The sequence below is a fragment of the Biomphalaria glabrata genome, chromosome 5 (genome assembly GCF_947242115.1).
Source record: "Biomphalaria glabrata chromosome 5, xgBioGlab47.1, whole genome shotgun sequence".
Lineage (NCBI taxonomy): Eukaryota > Metazoa > Mollusca > Gastropoda > Planorbidae > Biomphalaria > Biomphalaria glabrata.
The window spans coordinates 18,005,247-18,032,332 of NC_074715.1; the positions used below are offsets into that span (position 1 = coordinate 18,005,247).

The following is a 27,086-nucleotide window of genomic DNA, read 5'->3' on the forward strand; positions in this document are numbered from 1 at the left end:
AAAAATATTTTATAAAAAAAAAAGCTAATACGAAGTTAATTGTATCAATTAGTTTGGATCAGTCATGCAATTAAATTTGTAAGTGATCTAGACCCACGAAAATAAATCTGTGCAATTTATAATATTTTTACCAATTGTTTTTGTTTAGCGCTATTTCATGCTTTAACTTTCTCAATACGCTATGATCCTATCAATTTTCTGGACCAGTTGAGAAAAATGGGGGGGGGGGGGGAGAGAAAGAAAGGGATATCTGGGTGGATTTTGAAGCAACTGGTTTTTAAAAGCATTTAGAAAAAAAAATTTAAACTCATCACTCACACGTTATAATGCAATTTGAAATTTCTGTTATTTTTATGAATATTCTAATAGTTATATTCAATTTTTTTCCAATTTCTAGTAAAGACAAAACTATATATTGCAAGTAGTCAGTAAAGTTTGAAAACACACAAATTGTTTAACTTTGACATTTTCAATATATATTTTGTTTTATCTCACTATAGGACTTATTTATATGTCAAATGGTTCGCTTTAAAATGTGCAAGAAATATTTTTTATGATTTATTCTTTCTTGACAATGTTAGCAATAATTTGTTTTTTTTATTTCATATGTTTTGGATGTTCCTTCCTTCAGATTGGAAGGACAGTGGGGGGGTGGGGAATGCCAGCAGGCAAGGTTCAAACCCGGGGCCATCAAGACCATTAAATGATAGTCCAGAGAACATGCCACCTAACCAGACAGCTAAACATTCAACAGACTTTGACTAAACTTACCAATCTGAGGTTGTGACATGACTCTCATGGCACCTTTGACTGCTTTCCCATATCTTTTGTGTGGAGGCGTGTCAAATGTCACAGATGCCGTCATGTTCACTTGGGCATCCACATCCAAGGCATCAACCACTACATGGTACCGCCTTAAGAGAAAAAACAAGACTGTATTTTTGAATAAGAATTTCAAATGTAAAATATACCAGAAAAAAATTAAAAGTGATTGTCTGGCCATATGAATTGTTTGGACTATCATCACCATGGTTACAAGTTCAAACCTGCCAGCCATCAATCATAGAGCAGAAGGTTAATGCTAGGTCACGATAATCTTTTTTAAAAAATTATACCCAATGACAAAATAGCCAAGCTGCAACATATTCAGAACAATGCCACACGAATAGTCCTTAGAAAAACAAGACGAGATTCTGCTACTACGCTCTTGCGCATGCTTCACTGGCTTCCCGTGAAAGTGAGAATCGATTACAAAATGGCCACACTTTGTCATCAGGGTATATATAACAATGAGATGCCCTTGTACTTTAGCGAACTGATTACTCCATATGTTCCCCAGAGAGCCCTGCGCTAAATGGACTCAACACTTTTAGTGGTGCCACGTTTTTCCCTCAAAAGCTACAGTCTGCAGGCTTTTTCAGTGCACGGACCAAAGCTTTGGAACTCACTCCCGATTGAGCTCACACAGACAACATGCTACTCCACTTTTAAGAAGAATATAAAGACCTGTTTAAACCTTTTTAGATTAATTGTCATTTTAGCTGTCGTGTTTGTAATGTTATTACAGCGCTTTGAGCCTACATTTTGTTTGTTAACAGCGCTTTATAAATAAAATTATTATTATTATTATAATTAATCTGAAACCTTAAGTCAAGGTATAAATAAAAGGTAAACATTTCTTACTAGAACTATTGGGGGGGGGGGGGAAATTTATTGCAATTAACTATAATCTTCACTAGAAAATACCTAAGCATGTAGACCTACTTACTTGTTAGGAGAAAGGTTGGAGATTCTTAATGTTCCAGTGTTTGCATTTAATGTTTTATTCATCAAATTTAACCCTTTTGGACCTTCTTCAAACACTTGAACCCTAAAGAAGACACATTTAAAGTCACAAATGATTTGGAAAATAAAAAAGTAAATTTATGTCAATGCATGAATCATCATAAATATTTAAACACTGATTAAATTTAATTATACTCTAGTTTAATAAATCCAGGTGCAAAAAAAGTTTAAAAAAAAAAGAATTCTTAAGAGACTACTAAGACTGATTTATTGATTCTTATTGACAATGTTTTGTGATCACCAAGACTCTTTTTCAATTAAAAACAACAGCCACATTTCACAAAAGCAAACATAACAACACCCAGAGAAGTGCACAGAGTGACTACACTCAGAAGTCTTGATGTTTATCTTCTTCCCTAGACAATAAGCAGTATTGATACAATCTCACATGAAAAGGAAAATATGAGTTTTGTAGTGTTGTGTTGGGGTGTAACAAAAGTGAACACAGAATACTTTTGGCAGGTTTAGGGACATAGATATTTAGCTGAACGACATATGACAGTTCCCTTAATTGTGTATTCAACATATTATTTGATATTGTTCATAAGCATTGAGTATTTATGCATTGTAGACACAGCTCAGTCCACAGGCCCCTAACAGATGTATCTCTCCAATACAAAATGTATGTTTTCTGGTAAATTAGTAAGAAAGAAAAGGAAGATTCTGTGATCAAGAAGATTTTATGTGACATGCTGAGAACAAATGTTTTACTAATTACCTGTATCCATTGATAGCGTTTGGTGGCATATTAAATACATCCCAGACAATGTTGACATCAGTTGATCTGACCTCATTGGCTTCCAAATCAAGCCTTGGTGTTTGTGAATCTGAAAGTGTTAATTCCAAACTTTTATGTCATATGTGAAAAAGAACATCTTGACAACATTATTTAGAATCTTTTGAAACCTCATGCTAAGGACCAGGAGGAGCACCACGTAGGCTCACGCAGAGGGGTTCTCAAAGGATTTAAGAATGTAAAGAAAAAGAAAAACATAAAGACATAATTATAACACAAATTTTATGTTGTTCTTTCGTGTATAGTTCACACTATGTTAAGAATTAAAATTTATGTAATGAGCTTTCAATAATGCTAATCCATTAATTTATTGTTATAATTTTTTTTGGACATGGGTGGGGGGGGGGGGGGGTTTAAGTAGTATTTTTGAAAGATTAATTTCAAATAAAAAGAACCTGCATCCATTGACATAGGGGGGACAACCACAGTAATGTTGTGCTGGAATAATTCTCCTTCATCTCCCTTAGCGTTAATGTTGACCACATAGATGCCATTAGGCAATGGATGTATATTGATATACCTGGAATACATAAATACAAAGTTGTAAACAAAGTCAATACTTAGGCATGCAAAATAATATAAAGTTATCAATGATACAAATTTTAATCAAAAGTTTGACATTTGTAAAAATAAATGCTTACTCCCCATTTCCCAAAATATCTACTTTATATATGTTGGTTTTGTTAATTGAGTTGATAGTTTCTTGGTAGAATGTAAGACTTTGAACATGTTGATTGATTATTATAATACAAATTTAATTAGGACAGTGTGTTGCTTTTTAAAAATGACATTTCTGTACATTAATACTACAATCCATTTTATATAAATTTTAATCATTGTCAGCAGATTTTTGTATACATTTCATTAATTTATAACTCAGTTAACATATATTCAAGCAGCCTTTAATGAACTTCAATTTGGTCTTTCACTGACTTTTATTGTGGCATAAACCAACTTATCAAAGGGGTATGAGTTTGAATTCCAGCTCAAACTGAAATGTGTTTGCAGAGCACCTTAAGGGAAACCTTCATCCAGATATCCACAACAGAGAATGAACCAGAACCTATGAAGCATGCTAAAGCATGAATGACCCGCTTCATAAAAATAATTTTTAAAAAGCGCCTGACTTTGATGAGATATAAAAATATTTAAGATTTTATAAAGCTAGATAAAAAAGGGGAGAAAACTGGTCAGCACGACCAAGTTAGCGTCCCACCCTTCTGTCACATAAAAATATAAGAGAATATACAATAAGAAATTTTTTTTTTTTACTTCAGACTGGTTTATTGATAATTTTAATTCAGCTTTAGGGTCAATAACTTGATTACATTTGAAAAACAAACAATCTATTCTCAATACCTTTGGTTACCAGCCACTTCACTATCCAGCCTCCTTCGGCCCTTAGAGTCAAACAGTGCAACATTAAAATGTTTGATGTTCTCTAGGTTACCCTGGTCCACTTGCCAGATGATCACAGCACTTAGAGAAAATGAGGTCACTCAATGATAACAGTCAATAAAGAAAGAATGGGATCAAAGTGTTCAAATTGAACATGCATTTCAAGCTCTCAACCCTTTCTCTCCATCATTGTTGATTCGACTCCATTCTGAAGCCTGATTGACAATTTTATTGTTAATGCTTATAAAGTCAGTTGTTTTATTTTCTTTCCTCCCAAAATGTTTATAAATGCTAATTATTTAATCCTGAATAGTTTACTTTTGGAAAAATACAGATTTTTTAATGTTTTAAATGAGTTTTTAACAAAAAAAATGTTTTTAAAAAATGGGGGCTTAAAAAGTGGTCTATTTCTTTATAATAATTTTCATAGGATGGTGATAAGGGATAGTGATGTCAAGACAATTAATTTAAATGTTTCACATGTTATATATTAAGTTTTGTGAAGATATGAATAACTATCACAAAAAAAACTTTTAGTTCATTTGTTCATATCTATGCAGAGATGCTGACATTGGGCTGATACTTTTAAAATGTATTAATGATGACTATAGAACTGTTTTATAGGCCTATCATCCTTCCCCTTTTGATTATTTAACCCTTTACTAAATGCTAGTGAACATTTTTCAATCAAATACAATTGAATCTGCCTAATTGGGCCACATCAAAACATGATTGTTTGGATCCAATTGTCTGTATTTATAAACTACAAACTCCTAATAAATTAAGAAACAAATATATTCTTACTTATTTGGTGATTTAAATCTTGTTTTTGACGAGACTAGATAAGTTTCATCAATCGGATCTTCAGTAGCTAAAAAAATGAAATTATGTTTAGTTATGCATAAAACTAATAATAATCAACTTTGTGTAGGATTTTCTTTAATCTTATTTATTGACCTTTGTTAGAATATTAAACTATCATGATTAAACTTTTAAGTAATTGCTAATATGTTACAAAGTTGGATTTATGTGCATTAAAAATGAAACTAATAAAAACCTATTATAAATTTAAATTGTAATCTTTTACCAATAAAAGATTATCACTATATTTTTTAAGTTCACAATGCATAAATAATTAAACTTAACTTATTCAAAGACAATTAAAACATAGAGTATTTCAATAAAGTTTAGAATGCAACAAGCATCTAGTCTCTAACTTGCTAGTTACCAGCTTTAGACTAACATCTAGTCTCTAACTTCATAGTTACCAGCTTTAGACAAGCATCTAGTCTCTAACTTGCTAGTTACCAGCTTTAGACAAGCATCTAGTCTCTAACTTCATAGTTACCAGCTTTAGACAAACATCTAGTCTCTAACTTGCTAGTTATCAGCTTTAGACAAGCATCTAGTCTCTAACTTGCTAGTTACCAGCTTTAGACAAGCATCTAGTCTCTAACTTGCTAGTTACCAGCTTTAGACAAGCATCTAGTCTCTAACTTTCTAGTTACCAGCTTTAGACAAGCATCTAGTCTCTAACTTGCTAGTTACCAGCTTTAGACAAACATCTTGTCTCTAACTTGCTAGTTATCAGCTTTAGACAAGCATCTAGTCTCTAACTTGCTAGTTACCAGCTTTAGACAAGCATCTAGTCTCTAGCTTGCTAGTTACCAGCTTTAGACAAGCATCTAGTCTCTAACTTGCTAGTTACCAGCTTTAGACAAGCATCTAGTCTCTAGCTTGCTAGTTACCAGCTTTAGACAAGCATCTAGTCTCTAACTTGCTAGTTACCAGCTTTAGACAAACATCTAGTCTCTAACTTGCTAGTTACCAGCTTTAGACAAGCATCTAGTCTCTAACTTCATAGTTACCAGCTTTAGACAAGCATCTAGTCTCTAACTTCATAGTTACCAGCTTTAGACAAACATCTAGTCTCTAACTTCATAGTTACCAGCTTTAGACAAGCATCTAGTCTCTAACTTCATAGTTACCAGCTTTAGACAAGCATCTAGTCTCTAACTTCATAGTTACCAGCTTTAGACAAGCATCTAGTCTCTAACTTCATAATTACCAGCTTTAGACAAGCATCTAGTCTAGCATCTAGCATGCTAGTTATCATCTTTAGAAAAGTAGAAGCAGAATTGTTATTTTTTTCATTATCTAATATTGAAGAATTAAAAGCCAATGGTTAATTTGAGGTTACAAAATCAGTTTAAGGTCTACCCACATCCACTTACTGGCATCAAAAACGGTTGACACAGTTGTCCCCAAAGTTGTGATCACTCCAGTCGTCATATCAGTATCAGTCATATTAGTATCAGTTGTGCTGATTGTAACAGATGATGCAGAAGTAACTGGAACAGTGGTCAGAGTCAATGGGTCTATTGCCTCTGAGGATGAGATCTCTGTAGACAGTCCAATGGAAGCAGTGAAATTTGTGATGTCAGACTCTGTACTGCCAGTAGTTGTGAGGGTGGATGTTGCAGTGGTAGGCCAGAGTGTCATGGGATGCAAATAAGCAACAAGTTTGACTGGATCCAGGTAACCTCCCTTTGGAGCTGTTTGGAAGCTGTATGTTATATTTAGTATGGACTGTTGACTTTTGGAAAGCAGCTCAACGTGGATCTGATATGGGCTACAAACAAGAAAACAAAAGGTTTTACTTTGTAATTTTTTAAACTATTATAACAATTATTGAGACATTTATACAAGCATAATTATACAAAGATAATGGGTTTATAATGAAGCTTTTATTTTTGGACAACTATGAACATAACCCTATTTCCAATAAACATAAAGAAGACTGAAGTCTAAAATTGAGGAGCCAATAACAGGGTAGAAGTCCTTTGGGTCTTTTGCTGCTTTGTCTACATTAACACTGAATTTATTTAACTATCTTTATTTACTGCTGTCAGCTATTCTCATAGCCTCAAAACCTGAAACATAATTACCAACATCTCCACACCATGAAGAGTGCTCTAAACTTTCCAGTCATTGGAGTTTTTTCTGCATTTCTTCAGGGAAGTTCTGAGAGTATTTCAATATCCCTAGTGTTGACTCCAATGAGAATATCTACCATTGCACAGCTTCCAAGACCTTCCTTAAAGGAACAGTACCAGGAAAAAGAAGAAAAGCAGACAGAAAAAACGATGGTCAGACAACATAAAAGAATGGACGGGCCTGCCATTGAAAGAGGTTCTAACTAATGCAAAAGACAGAGAGGAATGAGAAAGACAGGTGACAAATCTTGCATGGTGCCCCAACTGTCAAACAGATATGGATAGGTAAAGATAAATAAAAAAAAAGAATAGGCAAAGTAGTCAATTATCTGAACAGTCTTGGTTTCATAGCAAATGAGACACATTTATTTGTTGCTTTAACGATTCAACTCATATACAAAAAATATTTTTTTTGTCATTGTGAATGATTGCTTTTTATAATGGGCTGTAATTTGCCCATCCCTGATGTAGACTATCAGTCACATTGGCAATATTGTCAGCCCATTGTACTTGGAATCTTTTTGCTTTAGCATGAATACTGTTCATCTGTGGCAAGTGAAGGAAGCGTCTTATAATCTATTATGTCTTCAAGCTGATCAAATTGATATTTTTGCAAAGGCAGTGTCGGTGTGTAGATTATGGCATTCTAGCACCAATGTTTATAAAGTGCACAATTTTTGAACGCACTTTCTTTTTGTTGCCTTGCTTGTAAGTTTATGGAGTGGTTTTGTTATGCTGGTGTAACGTGTGTTTGAAATTCTTCTGTGTCCCCCTGTTTAGGGTGAGTATCTAAGGCATTACTGCATTTCGCAGTTGTTTCGCTGCCTTAGCATTTTGGGACTAGAACTTTCAATTTGTCTTTTCTTATGTCTCTACAGGGAGTTAGTTATGGGATTATCAAGATTTACATTGGAGTTTGTTATCGGCAGTGTGACAGTGTTAAACGTGTGGCGTTGTGGGATAGCAAGGTGCAGAACTATTGTTTAATTACTATAACCACAATATTCGAATATTTTAGATTCAATGTCATTACTCCATCAGTTGTCATTATTACTTATATTCATGTCATTAAACAGTTACATTGTTAACAGTGAGTCAATTATTTATTGTAAGCACGAAGGTGCCTGTTGAATGTCAGGGGCCCGGGCAAACGAGCTAAGGCTTAAACACAACCCTGACAGGCAGCATGAATGGATAATATTCAGATATTTAATGTGGTGGGAATATACTACAGAAAACAGCTTTTTTAGTATCAGATGTGGAAAAAATATGCAAGTCGCAACTGGCTTTGAGTGGTAACCTTATTGTTTATCTTTGGAATCAAAGATATTGCTATTATTATATATTTTTTGACATGTTTATTCATTGATTTATATATTGTTTTGGGTGATTATGAAGATTGGTGGGATGGAACAGGGATGATGGCATACAGGGTTCGATTCCAGGACCATTGAGACCACAGTTTAAAGCGCATACCACATAACCAGGCAGCCATCTTTTAACAAAGCATGGCATCCATTGAAAGGGGAAGAAATGAGGCCTTATGAAAAGGATTAATAATAATTCTATATATGGTCACCATCAGTCATAAAGATCATGTTAGAAAAATGAGATGAATGCTTGGATCAGAAGGATGTTGCCCACACAGCAGTTACACCCCCCCCCCTCTCCACACTACGGATTTATCCAAAGGAAAGGCAATTGCTAATACAGTGGGACAGGTTCTGCCAGAGTGTAGCACCGTGTGCTACAAACTGACTACCAGGTTGCTGGCTCCTGATTTTTCCTCAAGGTTGAATCCTGCTTTCCCATGTTTTGGTATAGCAGCAGAGGTTTGAATTCAGAATTTTCCTTCTCCTAGGGGCAGGCTATTCAGCCCCTCTTGCCATAAGTTAACTGGTTTAGGAGTCAGTTATTCGCTATCACCCCTTCTTCTATTAAAGAAAACAGCTCTGCTGGACTCAATATCTAAGCCACACATGAAAACCTGGAGCTGGACAGGTTGTCAGAGGCTATTTGATACTCATTCCATTAAGAAGCATTTTATAGGTAGTGGAGTTCTTATATCCATTAGCACTCCCATTCCGACAACTACAATCTTGTGGAACCTATAAAAATAATAATATTGAGCAGTATCAAGCACTTAAAAGTAAAATTATTTTCATTATGACTTACTGTGAGGGCCTTAGATTATCGATTACAGATAGTGGTGTTGGGTCAGGACTCTTTCTGTCAAACCAACTTCTCTTATCCCATTTTGTGCCAAGGTCATAAAAAGCAACTCTGTTAAACAAATTAAACACAGATATCAATCTAATTAAAATTTTAAAATCTTATGTCATATCATATAGCACAAGTGTTATTTAAAATAATTTATTCTAAAGCTGAATATGGCATGCTAGTCCAAAGCTTACAATATATTTACCTGTATTCATAAGCCTCAGTGTTAAAATTGACTGGTACCATTTCATATTTGACTGAAGTGTCACGTATCTCTGTCAGTTCTAACTTAAGACATGGAGGGGAACCTACGAAGTTTTAATTGGAAATTTGGCTCATGTAATTATGTCTACAGTTAATAACAACACAAAGCAACTACTTCAGAATGAGATAACTCCTAAGTCTCTGTTCACTTTTCAGTCTGTTTACATGTTGCAGATGTTTCTTCAGCTTTGTAGATAATTACATTCAATCCCAAACCTTCCACAAGATTGGGAGGATGTGGGAGGGCATGGTTCAAAACTGGGAATCTGGGACCATCTTGATAATCAAACGATAGTCCAGAGTGCATACCACATGACCAGGCAGTCATCAAAACTTTGAACATTTTTTCACTGATCTTTTTTTTTATGGCAGCTATTCTCTTTGATTTCTAACTTAAAAACATGGACTAAAATGATGAACAGGTGAAGTTAAGGAAACAAAAAAATTAAATAAATGTATTGCTTAAAGCTCTTTGAATTCCAACTTATATAAATCTGCCTACTTTGAAAGTGTACTATTATGTGAATGTACTGAATGTAATGAATGTTTATTGTTTAACTGGTCAGGGTATGATGGGATACAAAAGAGAGTTTTAGTTTTTACTCCTCTGAAATAAGACATTATAAGTATCTATTACATATTGTGTTTATTAGTCTTTATTATTTTAACTCTCTATAAAAACAGAAGGGTATACAGAGAATATTTAGTCATTGACCTTACTTTGGCCTTTGATCTAGTCAGCAGAGAATGGCCTCTTTAAAATTTTCCAGAAAATGGACTGACCAACCAAGCTGCACCAAAATATATTGAGTACTATGCAGTTCTATGTTGTCTGCTCAGAAAGTTTTAGCATAAACAGCGGAGTTCAACAAGGATGTGTTATGGCTCCAACCATTTTCAGGATATTTTTCTCACTTTTGAATATTGCTAGACTAAGAACCAAAACAAAAATCAGAACCATCCTTTAAGAGCAATGCTATTTGCGTATGTTGCAGCAGAAATGGCACACACACACAGAAGGAGTTTCTGTCACTAATGTCCTGCTAGTTTCAGTCAGTAATGTCCTGCTAGTTTCAGTCAGTAATGTCCTGCTAGTTTCAGTCACTAATGTCCTGCTAGTTTCAGTTAGTAATGTCCTGCTAGTTTCAGTCACTAATGTCCTGCTAGTTTCAGTCAGTAATGTCCTGCTAGTTTCAGTCAGTAATGTCCTGCTAGTTTCAGTCACTAATGATCTGCTTCTCTATTAGCACAAAGAAATCAAACGGGATGAGGGGCCACATGCTACACCACCACCCTCCATCATCATTGATACAAAAAACTAGAAGCGGTGTATGAATTCTACTACCTGGGATCTACAATTCAAGATGACCTGTCCCTAAAAGAGGAATACAAAAATAATGCAAATGGAAAGCTGTGTTGACCTTTGCTCGACTGAGACCAAGAGTTTAAGAAAACTGGAGGCTAACTGCAATAAACAAAAGAGAGATTTACATGGCATGTGTTTTGAGCATTCTACTGTACACACACTAGCCAATCATGAAGTACCTATGCAAAGCAAAAGAGAAAACTAAATTCATTTCAATTGTACCGTCTCTGAAGGATCTTGAAAAAAACACATGAGAAGAAAAAGTGTGTAACACTGAAAGAGTTGCTTGAACGGCTCCTTGCCAGCATAGAACGGGAAAGTCTTTCAATAATAAGGATCCACAGCCACATAAAAAGTGCTCTACAAGATGAACCATAGTCTTTCTGTGACTGAAGGAGACTATCACTAACTAATATAGATCATTACCCCTCCCCCCCCTTTGGGTAACGTTTCAAACTTTGTCAAGGTGTGTTGCACACATGGAGCTATTCACACAAAATCATTTTTTCCCAAATTAGTTTTCAGAAAGCTGTTGAACTGAAGCTTGCTTAGAAATGTAAAGTTATAAACTAATAACAGGCCTAATCACAACTTCTTCTATAAACTTTACTGATCAAGTCCCTAAAAAATCCACTTAAATATAACATGATCCAATGACATAATGTCATAGTAAGTTTTACTTTCCTATTGTAATGATAGAAAAAGTAGACTGACTTACTGGGAGGTGTGTATGGTGGCACCACTATATCATGTGTAGAGTTGGCCAACACACTGCCATGTCTACCATAGGTTTCTATAAGGACCAAATACCTGCAAATTGTTTGGAAAAAAATCTGGTCAATTTAGCTAGCCATATCCCCCATCCTCCTTTTCCATATTCTCCATTATAATCTACAATTGCTCCTTGCACAATACAAAACATTCTCAATCAGATATATGTCATGCTGCATTCAGCATTTTTAATTGTCAATGAACACTTTAAGTCTACAATATTTCACTGCTTCTCAAGAATTACAAACCTGTTACCAGTTTCAACAGATTTAAGATTCAGAGATCTATGATTGGAGCCAATCAATTGACTCATGACAATTTGCCCTTGAGAGAAAGTTGTCAAATTAAAATACCTGTAATAAGAATGTGGAAGAGTAAGATTTTTAAAAAAATAATAGAAATTGCAATGATAGCTTAACCCTAACTACAGAAATAGTTTAAAGACTAAAAGATAAAACCTATATTTATGTCTGTTGTGACAATCATCTAGCAAAATAAACATGGATATTACTAACTACTAACCCAATTTGTGAGAGATCACCCTGGTCCACAATCCACTTGACTACCATCAATTTTGGAGAAACCATGGAAGATTCTATTCTCACTACATGTGTCAGAACAGGTGGAGGTCTCAATGTGGTGGATTTTGGTGTAACGGCTGTAAGCAATTTAAACAAAAATTGTGGGCAACATTTGAGTCAAAAAAAAAAAGAAAAAAAAGAAGGAGAAGTGAAGTGAAAAGAGTTTAGAAAAGTGATTGTGTTCAGTAGTGGAAATCAAGAAGTGAGAAGTCAAGTGATTAAGTACATTTATTCAGTAGTGGAGATTGTTTTCCTGGACTCAATCTTCACTAAGATTCAAACCCATGACGCCTCTGTTAGGAAGTTAAGTGCTTTACCACTCAGCCACCAAACAGCACTCAGAATAGTAAAACTATAGTAAAAAAAAATAACTATGAAATTTTGTCAAGCCAATCAGCACATAGTTTATGCACTCAAATTATTTTATAACAAAAGTTCCAGGAAGCATATAGACAAAAAAAATTATTTTTACAACTTATTTGATAGTACCATATATGAAAACTACAAAGTTGCCTTATTTTACTCCCTCAAATAATACCATATACAATGCATACAAGATTGAATCAGTTAATGACTAGTTGATAGCAAGGATCATACTAGGATGACAACTTAACATATTCACTTCACAAGTGAAATCTGCCCATGTGGAGAGTCACCAGAGAATGCTGACCATGTCCTCCAGGCCTGCTCTCTTTACCAAGTGGCCCGTACAAGACACTGGTCCCAAAACACTGCAATACAAAGAAATCCATATGGAGAGCTCCTGATTTGGAAACCACTATGCAGTTCATCTCATATATTGGTCTAGTCATCTGAATACTTCAGCATAAAAATGAGAACGAAGAAGAACTTCACAAGGCACATTTTCCTTGCTGGTGGTACAGTCTTGTCTAAAGCTTCTCCTGCAACTTGTGACCTAACTATCAAAAATGATGCAAAGGGGGACAATTTTATAGAAGACAACTTACGCCTGTATTTAACATTCAGCATGACACTGGTCTCACCCATGCCAGCGACATTCTCTCCTCGACACCTCAGGAAGGATGACTCTGTCACAAAAGGTATGTTCAGGGTGTTGCTTTTGGGTTTAGCCTTCACCAACAGAGTGGTATCATTGAACCATGTGACTCTAGGCACTGGGCGTCCATGGAACTCACAGGGGATTGTCAAGGAGTCTCCATAGAATTTTTCAATTTGTCTTGGTATCTTGGAAACTAATATAGGAGACTGGTATGGTTCTGAAAGTCATTCATATAGAATTTTTGATGCAAGCATTAAACTATCAAATACATGTTATTATTCTATGAAATCACATAAGTTAGTAGATTGATGATACAGTTTAAAGTGTACAAAAAAAAAGTCATTGGAGACATGTTAATAGCATATTAAATCTAGAGAAGAGAATCTAACCCAACTTTTAAAGTTTGGGTTCGGTTTGGTTCAACCAGATTTAAGTTCAAGTTTGGTTCAATGACAAGTTTAGTTTTTGTTCAGTTCGGTTTGTTCAGGTCTTAAGTTCAGGTCAGCTAGGTTTGATGTTATGAAATTATGTAATAGCAAAATTAAGTTATAAGGTTTAATGCAATTTATTAGTTTAAACATTAGTTAAGGGTTACTTTATTATTTTTTTTCACAAGTGGCTTCAGAGATATAATGAACCTCAGAATTTTCCTTTTAATTATGTTAGTTCTACTTTTGACTTCTTTGGGTCTATTTCAGTTTTTAATTTTTGTAGAATATCTCCAGTGTTATTAATGTTCTCAATTTTAAAAAAATCTATAAAGAGTTATTACATTTTTATTTTATGTTGAAAATATGAATACCATATCTCACCTATCACCACAACATTAACCACATGATCCTCACTGCCATGACGGTTGCTGACACGACAATATAATGTGACATTTCTGTTGACAAAAAAAAAATTGTGTTATAAACTTAAAAACAAAAAAAAAAGTTTAATTTTTACAAAACAATTTTTTTCACACTATATCAGGAGACCTAAGCAATTTTTACAACTTTTTATAATAGCAAATGTTAATGTTTGTGAGCATGCTAAGCATAAATAACTAGCCTACATATTTCTGTATGGGTTAGTATGTCACTTTGCCTTTGTTTTAGTTTTTGTAAACACCTTTTCAGAGACCACAGTCATTCTTGACCCTTTCTTTAAACATTATCTTTTTAATAATTAATTTCTGTTGGTGATTTTATTTGTTTAACCCAACTTCTTGTGAAAATGTCAACTTGAAGCTGTGTTGGATATATTAGGTGTATTTTTTTTCTTTTTTCACATAGTCACTGAACTGAAAGTGCAGTCATTTATATTACTCAATGTTTGCATCCATCTTATACTCAAGTAGTTAATGTATAAGATTTTGTAGTTTATGTACAACATTTTGCTGTAGTAAATGTCTCACTTTCTCTTCTTTGAATGTACACAGGTTACTACAATAAATGTGTACATTGCTGTAGTGAATACATAAACAATCTAGTACAATAAATGTGTATTTTGCTGAAGTGAATAATAAACATTAAAATAATTGCTTTGGCTCTTGAAATCAGGAAATAAGAAAATGTTTAACTCTTTGGCTCCGCACCAACGCACAGGGCGTTGATTTTAAAAAAGGGGAAAAAAGTCGGACCAACGCTGGGGGCATCGGCTATTTCAAAATTATTTTTTTCGTTTCCATTTCTCCGATTCTTGTTTTTTATTGCTTAATTGTTTATCTAGAATAGTTTCCCTTTGCTAAACATCCGGAATTTCCTTCATTTAACGTGTTTTTATTTTGTACGAAGTTTGTAAAGAGATGACATTTATTTTTTCTGTGTGCGTGTTTTTTTTAACATGGAGCTTCAACCAAGGCCATATAAACTTTGTAGATCTAAATATTTCTTTGATAAAGAAGTATAAGAATTCAGATGACAGTGGTTTTGTTTCATCTGATGGTGATATTGATAAATCTAATTATATAGATCTAGATCTAGTAAATTAATTTATAGGTCTAGACCTAGGCTTAGCCTAGGTCTAGTAATGATGAAGTTTATCAGCTGATGAAACAGCTCCACCCCCAGCTAATGTGCAATGTAGATCTAGAACTAGTTTAGCTGTCTCTACATTATCTAGATCTAAATCTAATCAGATAGATGTAGATCTCTAGATCTATCATCTAGGCACTTAAACAGAACAATTTCAGATTTATTCCACCAAGAAATTGGATTGTCAACCTAGACTTAGTCAGCACTGCATCTATTGAGATGGAATGTTTTTTTCATTGACAATCACATTGTTGATAGTCTTGTTAGCAAAATAAATAGCTCTGCTGACCATAGGATTAAATGGAACACCCCTGCTAGAATAAGATCCATTTTCATAGAATGGAGACCTATAACTATAAAGAAAGACAGAGTATGTAAACACTTTGGGTCAGGGAGAACGGTTTATGTTTGCGCTGGATGGGAGTCGAACCCACACATTCATATTGACTGCTTCCATGAATATCACAACTAGAAGGAATATTTATATACTAAGTACATGAAGAACTTTAGAAGAAAATACTAAAAATATATATATGCTGTACAGTTGGACTAGTTTTAGGGTAAAAGTGTTTTGTTCCAAGCGTGTTGCTTTTTTTATGGGCTTTTTCGTTAAAGTAGTGACATTGGATTATTAGTTCCAGTTTATTATTTTTTGCATCTATTGCTGTTTCTTCTGTGGTGTTCTGTAAACAAATGGATAAAAATGAGAAAAAAAGCTATTTCAATTCAATTTGAACAATAAATTTCTTTAAACATGCACTTGGATGGATATTTTCAATGTCAGTTGGTGAGTTTTTCATTTTTAATTTTTATATTCAAAACCCAAAATTACAAAAACAACATAATTTGCAAAATAGAAAACATAAGAAATGGAAAGAGCATCCATTTCTCTTTAATTCTATATCAAGTTTATTATTTTCCAATAATAAATAAAAAAGTTATACAAGTTATATCGAAGCAAAGAAGCGCACTCTGAAATGGCGGAAAAATTAATTCCGTCCAAAAGTGGCAAATAATTCCGAATTAATTCCGGAGCCAAAGAGTTAATAGTAAAACACAATTTCTAAAATATATTCCAATATATGCTATAAAAAGTGAGAAGTAATCCAAGATGCTCTTTGTTTTAACTGATCTTTCATTCTGAGTTGAATTAAACCTTAAACAGAATGGACCAATATATGAAACAATTACATGAGTATTGAAAACAAAATCATACTAACTCTGTCACTGATTTCTCATGTAGCTCCAAAGCATCATCACCCAGTCTCAGACCACGAACTGGGCTTTGGTTTTTAAACCATTCTATTCCTGGCATTGGCTCTCCCCAGCCTTGGCATTTCAATGTCAATGATTTCCCACTTTCCACCTCAACAACGCTAGGCAGAGTGTCTAGGATGATAGGCTTGGACCTTCCAGCTGATAGAAAAAAAAGTTCTTAAAATGATGAATTAATTTTGTTTCTTCATGTAAGAATAATGTGTCTCATTATAGAAATAGAGACAGATTTTAAAAGAATGAATGGGCCAGACTAGCAAGAAGTGTTGTCATGTTCACAAACTGTTCGCTAAAGAAATAGGAAGGAGTAAAAAAACAAAATAAAAGAGGAAAAAGTTTCTGAAGTACCAGAAGCAGTCAGTCTATTGTGGGAGGATTAGAAAGTTCAGTGTTTCTCCTATTTTTACAAGTGATGCCCCCCCCCCCCACCCCCCAAGCAGGCAGATCTCTTCAGACTCCTGCATATTGGTTCTTTGAGGGTTTTAATAATGTAATGAACAATAAACTTAAAGACGTGTTTTGTATACTTGAACAAGGTTCTTTCAAGGCCTAGTAGTGGGAGAGACAGCAATGAGATCTGGATGAGCACTGAAATCTCCTCCTCCCTGGCGCCAAGCATTTTCCTGCTTTATGAGCTTTGGGAATTCATTTTCCTGATATCATAATGCACTTTTTCTCTTAGTATGAAGTGAATTTCAAAAATGTTATAGTACAAAGGGCTGGGACAGGCTGATAGTGAAGATTTGCAATCAGAGCTGCGAAATACATTCTCATGGGTTCTAGAGTGCACTAATCAACCTAGTAAAAAAAAAAATATGCAAACAAATTAATAAAGGCTTGTCTTCGATTCCAAAGAATAATGAGGATGCAGTATTTCCAATGGCTATGCAGCCCCAGCTGTGACCTACATATTTTGCCGCATCCAGGGCAAGCATAACTATTGTCTGTCTGCACCTGTCTTCGGCAGCAGATTTTCTTTTGGTCTAAATGTGTATCCGTGACCTTTATGAGTGACCTCCAACTGTCTCTTTCTAAGGCTGCATGCAACCAGGTGCTCTATTTTATGTCAGGTAAAGCAAGTTGGCACCTAAGCTGGTCCTTAAAATGTTTCCTCAGGGCACCTGTTACGTAAACTAATGTTTAGCTCACTAAAAAACTGCCTTTGGCATACGTTTGTCTCCCAGTGGGATGCATGCCCTGCCCAGCATAACCATAAGAAGTCTCTCTATACTGTCCATACCGGCGTTTGCAAGGACATTGCTGGTGAAAGCGCTAAGTAGTCTTAGTTGCTTTCTGTATAGTGTCCAAGTCTCAGATCCATATAGAAGGGTTGAGAGAACCACAACTTGGTAGACATTGAATTTTGTAGGCAGGCGGAGTGATTTATTCCGCTAAACTCTCGCTTAAAGGTGTCCAAAAGCACTACTGGCCCTGGCAAAGACAGGTTATCAACTTCCCTTGAAAGCGAGGGTCATTTGTATTATACTTCCTAGATATGTGAAGTGGTCTACAACATAAAGGGGCTGTCCAGTTATGGTGATCTTTGAGTAGGTTTTATTGGGTCACTTCTGGAACATGACTTCTGTTGTCCCGAGGTTTATAGATAACCTGAAAGAGGCAGCAGGGTATGCAAAATCATTGACCGGGTTCTGGAGATCATGTTCATTGTGACCTAGCAGGGCACAAACATCGGCATAGAGAAGCTCTGTTATGACCATTCCTTTTGTTTTTGTATGGGATAGTAGACATTGCCGTACAAACGAAACCTGGTGTAGATGACTTCATGCAAGTACACAGCTCTGCTTACGCCATTTTCTATCGGGAAGTGATCAGACAGGTCACCACTGTGTCTAATCTGGCCTTTTTGTTGCACATTAAAATGCTTGAGAATGGATAGGAACGTTGGTGGGCATCCAAGCCTGGCCAAAATCCTCCACAAACCATCGCGACTTACCATGTCAAAAGCCTTGGTGAGCATATAGGTTGAAACCATTTTGTATTGGAATATGATTACAGAATCTCAAAGTTCAGGTGGGACCACGCAATACAGCCTACTATTTGGTGACAATAGGCACATATAAGAGGAATCGCTGGCAAATGTTCCTGACAAAATTATGAGAGAGGAGCTCGACAACTCACCGACATTTGAGGAAGTTGAAACAGCAATTCATAAACTAAAAAAAAACACAAAGCACCTGGCTCGGATGGATGAAATATTTAAAATGGGTGGTTTCACCCTAATCGAGAGGCTAACAGACTTGTTCGCTCTATGCTGGGAGAAGTGCAAGTCAAATTAGACTTAATAAATAAGGAGGCAACTCTGTCAAATATTATTATTCGAGGAACTTTTGAGGCGCACACAGACTGCATGTACATCTGTTATGGGAATAATTGTCAAATGATCATCTTTGACATCTCATTGTTGACCTTTAGCCACACAAAAGTAGTTTACATAATGATGTATGACATGAAAATAGAACTGGCATCTCATTGACATCCCATTGTGGACCATTAGTCACACAAAAGTAGTCTACAAGATGTATGACATGAACACTGAACTGGCATAGGAACGTTAAGAAATTTAAAATGTTTTTCTTCAAACATTTTAAGTCAATATTGTTGCAGAGTCAAAAATGGTTTTTCGATAAAAAGATGAAACAATATTTTTTACTTAAACTAATTTGATTGGTATTGTTGGTCATCATACTTGGTAATATTCAAATATGAATTTATAACTACAATAAAAAAAACTATTTTTATCCCTTGAAAAATAAATTAGCCAGTTTGAGAAACACTGGAATAGGTAAAAAGGTTTTAAGACATTTATGATAGTTGACTAGTGAACTGCTGTACCAACCAGGATCAGATGGGACAGAAATAATCACTTTCTTTGAGTTCTGACCCAAACTATTTTCTGCGCGGCATTCCAGCACGGTGGGCACAATGACGCTTGAGACAACATACTCCACTCTACTCTTTTTTTTTCCTGTGACTGGTGATCCTTTCAGAAACCACTGCACAGTGGGCTGTGGCACACCTGTGGCCTGGCAGATGACCTGGACATCTTCACCTTTAAATGCCTCCACTTTCTCTGGCTGACTATCAGTAAATCTTGGTTCATCTGGGGTTAAGAAGTAAGAAAAACTAAATTACAGACTTTATATTCAGATTGTAAATATTAGTAAAACAAAACATCAAAACCTGTTCACTAAAATTGTCTAAGGGATCTAACTTTAGCGTATGCACAAACCTGATGTAGATTGTACTTTTACTATGACTTTCCTCTCAATAGACCTCATGGGATTTTCTGCAATGCAAGTGAATTCAACGTATTCTAAAACAGAAGCAATAATCAGTTCATTCCTTTCCAATGCTGTATCTCCAATGGGAACTCCATCCTTCAGCCAGTACACTCTTGGAGGTGGTACACCATCAGCTGCACAGACAACTTTGAGTTCTCCCCCTTCTTTGAGAATCACTTCTTCAGGAGGCAGTTCTACAAAACTTGGAGCTTTCTTTTCTGAAGACAAAATGAATTATATTGCTTTAGAGTTATCAATCCTAGACAAAAATCCTGTCATTCAACTTGTTTTCTATTTTAGCTTAGGAAATCTTATCTGTCTAAGGGTCATTGGTTTTCTTATTTATCATCAGGGTTAACGAGCCCCTCCTGCCCAAAGTTATCCCTTCTCCTGTCAGTAAAATAGTTCTGCTGGATGTGATATCTGAGGCATGAATGAAGGCCAGGGATTGGACTGGTTGACATTTTATAGGTTGGGGAGCCCTTGTATCCATTACCATTATGACAATAACAACCTTTCATTGGCATCACTAACCCATTTTTTTAGATGCCCTATTCAAAACATTAGATCTATATGAGCAAGGTTGTATTATTAAACCAGAAGAAAAAGATATGAAAGAGTGAATCTGATGAATAAATGTCATTAAAGTTAATGAAATAGTGGAAGTACTGAAACAATTGCTTGATGGACAGGTGACTGGTCTGTTAGATTTACCAAAAACAACCAACATGACATTTTTTTTACTTGTCAATTTTCATTTGAAAAACAACAACTTTTGTTGATAATACAGACTACAGTAGGTATGTTCATTGTAAACCACTCCAATATAGATCTAGGTCCAAATGATTCCAGAAAGCAAATACCAATATTCAGTGCAGGATCATAAACAAGACTGATATCTATTTGTATACCTATTTGTAAGCATATTAAACAAGACTGATCTCTATTAGGATACCTTTTTGGAAGCATATTAAACAAGATGGATCTCTATTTGGATAGCTACTTGTAAACATATGAAACAAGATGGACCTCTATTTGGATACCTATTTGGAAACATATTAAACATATGCCTACATAGTTTGTGACTTCCAACACAAAGTGATTGTTGAATGAAGAAACAAAAGGACATAAAGTAGAATAAAAAAAGATAAGACAGGTAGTTTGAAGACCAAGAAAAGATAAGACAGGTAGTTTGAAGACCAAGAAAAGATAAGACAGGTAGTTTGAAGACCAAGAAAAGACAGGTAGTTTGAAGACCAAGAAAAGATAAGACAGGTAGTTTGAAGACCAAGAAAAGATAAGACAGGTAGGTTGAAGACCAAGAAAAGATAAGACAGGTAGTTTGAAGACCAAGAAAAGATAAGACAGGTAGCTTGAAGACAAAGAAAATATAAGACAGGTAGTTTGAAGACCAAGCAAAGATAAGACAGGTAGCTTGAAGACAAAGAAAATATAAGACAGGTAGTTTGAAGACCAAGCAAAGATAAGACAGGTAGCTTGAAGACCAATAAAAAAGTCAAAAGTCCACAAGATGGAAATTTATTGTTCATGTCAATATAAATACTGTATGTAATGTAAAAAAACAACATACTTTACAAAACCTTCCTTACAACACCTTCCATTAGCTATAACAAACTGTTCCACTAACCTGGCTTGTCCTCTACATCAATATAAACTTTCTTTGAGATTTGTCCATATGTGTTGCTGGCACGACACTCTAGCTCAATGGACCTGGGAATTTGTTTAATTGTATAATCAGCTTTTCTGGCACTGACTGGGCTGAGATCTGAGTTTTCATGGAGCCAGAGGATAGATGGTTCAGGTATACCTGTAGCTTCACAAGTCACCAAAACGTCATCACCTTTGTAGGCCTGCACACGTTCAGGCTGTGCATCAATGAAACTTGGTGGCTCTGTAATTTTAATGAAACAACTTGTCCATGCACTGCTATGTATAAAATTTTGGAAGACTAGATAGACAAACAGAGGGGGGGAGGGGATGAAGAGGAGGAAACTGAAGAAAAGACTGTTATGGAGTGTGTGGGTTTTCAAGATGATGATGAAGAAAGGGAGCATTCATTTTTGGAGAATGATGAAATCCCAACAGACCGACATGTCTGTCAAAATATACAGGGTGCGTCAAAAAAATGTATACACACTTTGAACTGTCATAGACAGTTTATTTCCCGTTCTACAATGCTAAATTACTAGACATGGAAAGCTTAATGTCCGATTGGAAAAATAAATGTTATTAATGTGAGTAATGTTCAAACTGGTGGCCTTCAGCATCAGTAATTGCTGAGTATGAGTCAACACTGATTCCGCACATCGTACCAAAGTGTCCACTGAGATTTCTGCGCCCACCGCCTGAATCTCATTCCAGAGTGTGTCCAGGTGATGTGGTTTACGTTTGTACACCTCACCTTTAACTGTGCCTCATAAGAAGAAATCCAGCAGCGTGAGGTCTAGAGAGCGTGCAGGAAACTTGATTGGTCCCCTGCATCCTATCCACTGGCCTGGCACAGTGTGATCCAGGAATGCTCGTACGTCCCTATGATAGTGCGGGATGCCATTTTGTTGGAAATAAAAGTCATCATTACCATATAATGCATGAATGGCAGGGAATATGAAGTCAGCAAGTTCACGTCTCCACTGTCTTCGAACCACAGCTACATTCTCAAACCACATAATTATCTGCTTTCGCTCTATAAAACTCAAACGCACGTCCGCCATGTTGCAGTTACTTCCTTGCCACTGCTGCAACATGTTGAAGAAACATAACATTACCTTCTCATAGAAATTTGACCTTGTAGAATGGTAAATCAATTGTCCATGACAGTTCAAAGTGTGTATACATTTTTATGACGCACCCTGTATGTTAGGTACAATAAATAAATGTTTAAAGTTTCTTTCAACTTGATCTGATATTGGGTTTGGGAGAAAGTATGTTTTCAATTATCTAAGGGGATGAAACCCTATATATTTAGCAGTATCTGTGAATACTGAAGGATTAATTTTCCTTGTTAATTAACTAATTGGTTAATTTTTTTTATCGATTTATGTCTTGTCTATGCTAATAAATAATTATGCAAAGTTTCAACTTGATCTGAAAATGGGTGTGGGAGAAATAAGATGAACACATTTTTTTACCAAGGAGACAGATAGACAGACAGATTGACAGAGTGAGTTGAAATAAGTTTTGTAGAAATATAATACGCCTACGTCAGTTCCGTTGTACTATCTGTTTGGAGCTAGAAACCAACAACCAACTAACAACAGAAAGAGAGAGAAAAAAAAGGTACTTACGAGCAGAAGGCTTTAATTTCACAGAAACTCTTTGATGGATGGTGCCGGCATTATTTCTAGCAACACAGGTCAAAACCACAGGCTTATCAACATTCTGGATCTGGAGATCCATACGTCCATGTTCTGGCCTCCCATATGGTAACCTATCAACATACCACTGAATTGTTGGAGTTGGGACTCCGTCTGCTGCACAGTCAACTTTCAATTTCTCCCCACTGTTGACAAAAAGTTCCTTGGGCAACTTGTCTTTAAAACTTGGACCTTTCATGTCTTGAAGAAAAAAAAAACAAATATTATTTTCCCCACAAACAAAGTATTTAGCATTTCCTACTGAGTCGTGAGGCATTTTTTAATGTTACTTATTACTTGAAATTTTAAGTGATGTATGTAATAACTTAACTCTTTCACTGCGACTTATTTTGATGGAAACAATTGAGTTTTCCTAAACAAAAATCTCCAAGGTGGTTAGAGTTACTAAAACTAACGTAACTTTTTTATTTAATCATATAACTTAGCATATTTGATTTTATGTTAAAAGTAAATAGGTCTCCACCAGCAGCCAAAGTTACTACCTGAGAGTAATACCACACTGAAAGAGTAAAAATTTTTTTGCTATTAATGGAAAAGTTCAGAAGATGAATTGAACTTCTTAGATAACATCTAGATAGTTTTCTTTTAGTTTTATATTAATCTGAAATAGGATGATACACAATCACAATGTGATTCATTTCCCAGCATAGTCACAGGTGTGTAGCTGTATTCTTTTTTGTTAAAACATGATGGGATGATCTGACTTAGATCACTTACTCAACCTAAAGCAGACTCATGACAGGCTGTTGAACTATACTGTCCTGCAACATCACTTGATATTTGATGGCGGCTAATGCCTAACTTATTAATAAAAATAGCTCTTTCAATTTCTGCTCTAAGAGTTCACATTTAGATCTAGTAGCAATGCCATTTTTTTACTGGTCAGAAAAAAAATACAACTTAAAAAGTTTGAACTTCAATAAAGTAGTTTTGTTTCCTTTTCACGTGTTATTTTCTACAGTATTAATGTCTGTGGTCTTGAAAGCTGAAATGTACTAATAATAATGCAGAATACTAATTATTGCTTTGATTTTTTATCCAGAACAAGCAGAACATAAATATAAATGGCTCAAGATTCTGAATCTAAAATAAACAATGTGCTTGCAAATCTGGATATTTTGTTTTATTTTGTTTTAAATGTCTTGGGTGTTCCTTCAAATTTAAAGATTATTACAACCTAGGCCAACAAACCTCATGCAAGATGGCGCTTGGCCAAGTGACTTTAGAGTAGTCTGCAAGATAAATTAATAACATCATTTTTTTGTGTGCTTTACTTTACATTTTTTAATGTTCCTTCAGATTATAAACATAATTACATCCTAGCCCATACTCCCCATGGCAAGGGGGGATAGAAGCAGGCAGGATTTAAAAATTAGGGACCTTCAAACGACAGTCCAGAAGGCCACATGACTTGGCAGCCATCCCAATCGGCCTTTATTGAACTCTTTTGTTTTTCTTCATCTAGGTCTTTCACTGACTTTCATTGTGGCATAAACCAACTTATCAAGGGTCTTGAGTTTGAATCCCAGCCAGAGCTGAGTTATATTTGCTGAGGTTTCTGAGCTCCTAAAGGCAGAATAGAAACCTCCTTCCAGATACCCTCTTTATCACTGGTCCACAAATGAGATTGGACCACAGCACACTTAGTACACTATAAGCATGAAAGATGTGCTATGTAAAAGCAATTTAACAAATATTTAAGTCTCATTATATCTAAGTATTCCAAGGCAAACTATAAAACTGTAATGTAAAATAATGTCAAGTTTCTTCTCCTCCCTTAGAGCCCAATTACATTATTGATGCATCTTTAAAATGCCTAAATATGCTTCTAAAACATATTATATGAGCCTAACAGTCTTTCTCATGAATAATGTAATAATATGTATCAATAATAATTTTAGAACAGTAGTAATGTGATAATGAATGCTTGAAATGGGCATTGTTATTTTCCCTTTTTACTGTATCGTCTCGTTTCTTATTTTGTACTTTATATTAAGTGACATTATTATTGTAAGATTATTGAACAGTTAGTGTTAATGTGAGCTTCAAACAATCAATGGCAGTGAGTGAGGGTATTCTGTAAAAGTTTAGTTAGAGAAATATGAAAATTTTGTATAAAGAATTCAAATGAGTTTAAGTTTGGTTAAAGAGTTTAGTATGTTAAAAGTTAAGATAAAGAGTAGAGAAGAGTTAAAGTAAAAATTTCAAGTATTTTTCAGGATTGTTGTCTATATTTCATTTACCTTGCAGGTCATACACATAAATGTATAACTTCTTTGAGATCTTTCCTAATCTGTTTTCTGCCCGGCACTCAAGTTCCATGGACTCTGAAACTCCTGAAATCACAAACATTGCTCGCTTTGGCTTTCTTGATACCAGGGGTGCTCCATCTTGAAACAACTGAACATAGGGTTCTGGCACACCTTCAGCTTCACAATATGCTGTGTAGTTTTCTCCTTTAGGTACCTCTGTACGTTGTGGCTGTCCATCAATGAAAGTTGGCGCCTCTAAAAATAAAATAAAATATCTGTAGGCTTTAGAAAGGACCCTTCCAATCTAAGACACATGCGAACTTTTCTATTTAATATTTCTGATAGTGATTACTGTTTTTTAAGTGTTCTGACCAATTAGGGAACAAGAAGCGGAACAAAATCATAACAACCAATAAATGTGCTTACTTGAAGAATCATCCTGCATTGTGATAAAGACTTTTTTGGAGATCTGTCCTTGACTGTTTGAGGCCCGACACTCTAGCTCTGTAGACTCAGTGATTCTGGACAAGGTATACTCCGCTCTACTGGGTACTTTTGAGGTAATAGAATAATCATTCTTGTACCATTGAACTGTAGGGAGTGGAACGCCAGAGGCTTCACAGACAACACGGATGCTTTCACCATGGGACACGTCCACATATTCTGGTTGCCCATCAGTAAAACTTGGTGCTTCTAAAAAAAATCAAGATAAGACAAGAAATGGGATGTAGAAAAAGTAATTTTTTTTTTAATTAGAAAACATTTAACTCTTTCTCTCCGTAATTATTTACCACATTCCGGTGGAATCAACGTTAGTATCGTCAGTTAGGAGAGAAAGAGTTAACTTATTTATATTATGTGTCTGAATACTAACTTGACTTTGGCATAACTTTGACATTGACTTTGGACTCAATTACACTGAGGTTATTCCATGCACGACACATGAGTACCATAGGCTCAAAAACTGATGGTAGTGTCAGTTCGTTTCTTTCCATCGCTGCAAATCCTATGACATCATTGTCTTTCAGCCACTGGACTGATGGGGTGGGCACTCCCTCGGCAGCGCAGACAATTTTCACCTCATCACCTTCATTAATGTTTAGCTCTTCTGGTGGACTTTCAACAAAATTAGGACTTTTCCATTCTAATGCTTTTTTTTTTGTTGAAAAGGAGACAGTGTAAAGATATTAAAATCCATATTTAATATATATCAATAATAATATTAAAAACAGTATAACTAATAACGATTGTTAAGAAAAACAAGAATCTCTTTATTTTACTTCACCATTAATGAAGTAGGCCTACATTTCACAACTAAAGGAAATAATATATGATAGCAAATGGGACAATTTATAATTTTGCGTCCAAACAAGTTAGTTTATAGAGTAGGCACAGGGCATCTTAAAGACCACAGAAACAATTAATCAGGGGGGGAATGATGCAAAGTGTGACAGTCCATCAACCAAACATTGAGCCACTGAAACTTCACCCCAGCCTACACAATGATTTCCTGGTATATTTAAAAAAGATCCAATAATACAATTGAACATTAGTTAATAAAGGAGATTTGAAGACATGCCTAAAAT

At 35.2% G+C, this 27,086-nt stretch overlaps 1 protein-coding gene across 1 annotated transcript in view; it reads right to left on the minus strand.

The window, feature by feature from the left end:
* The window catches only part of LOC106053445 (uncharacterized), a 68,782-nt gene that overhangs the window by 18,928 nt on the left and 22,768 nt on the right, over positions 1-27,086 (minus strand). The window contains exons 12-33 of the mRNA XM_056031275.1: positions 26,375-26,650; positions 25,927-26,193; positions 25,492-25,755; positions 23,159-23,428; positions 21,502-21,765; positions 19,802-20,071; positions 19,409-19,672; positions 16,497-16,692; positions 14,071-14,144; positions 13,206-13,475; positions 12,179-12,314; positions 11,905-12,009; positions 11,604-11,695; positions 9,461-9,563; positions 9,211-9,318; positions 6,274-6,671; positions 4,844-4,910; positions 4,001-4,120; positions 3,037-3,161; positions 2,564-2,672; positions 1,769-1,870; positions 772-914 (exon numbers count right to left, since the gene is read on the minus strand). Of these exons, the coding sequence (XP_055887250.1) occupies positions 772-914; positions 1,769-1,870; positions 2,564-2,672; positions 3,037-3,161; positions 4,001-4,120; positions 4,844-4,910; positions 6,274-6,671; positions 9,211-9,318; positions 9,461-9,563; positions 11,604-11,695; positions 11,905-12,009; positions 12,179-12,314; positions 13,206-13,475; positions 14,071-14,144; positions 16,497-16,692; positions 19,409-19,672; positions 19,802-20,071; positions 21,502-21,765; positions 23,159-23,428; positions 25,492-25,755; positions 25,927-26,193; positions 26,375-26,650 (4,023 nt within the window). The remainder of the gene's footprint in view (positions 1-771; positions 915-1,768; positions 1,871-2,563; positions 2,673-3,036; positions 3,162-4,000; positions 4,121-4,843; positions 4,911-6,273; positions 6,672-9,210; positions 9,319-9,460; positions 9,564-11,603; positions 11,696-11,904; positions 12,010-12,178; positions 12,315-13,205; positions 13,476-14,070; positions 14,145-16,496; positions 16,693-19,408; positions 19,673-19,801; positions 20,072-21,501; positions 21,766-23,158; positions 23,429-25,491; positions 25,756-25,926; positions 26,194-26,374; positions 26,651-27,086) is intronic.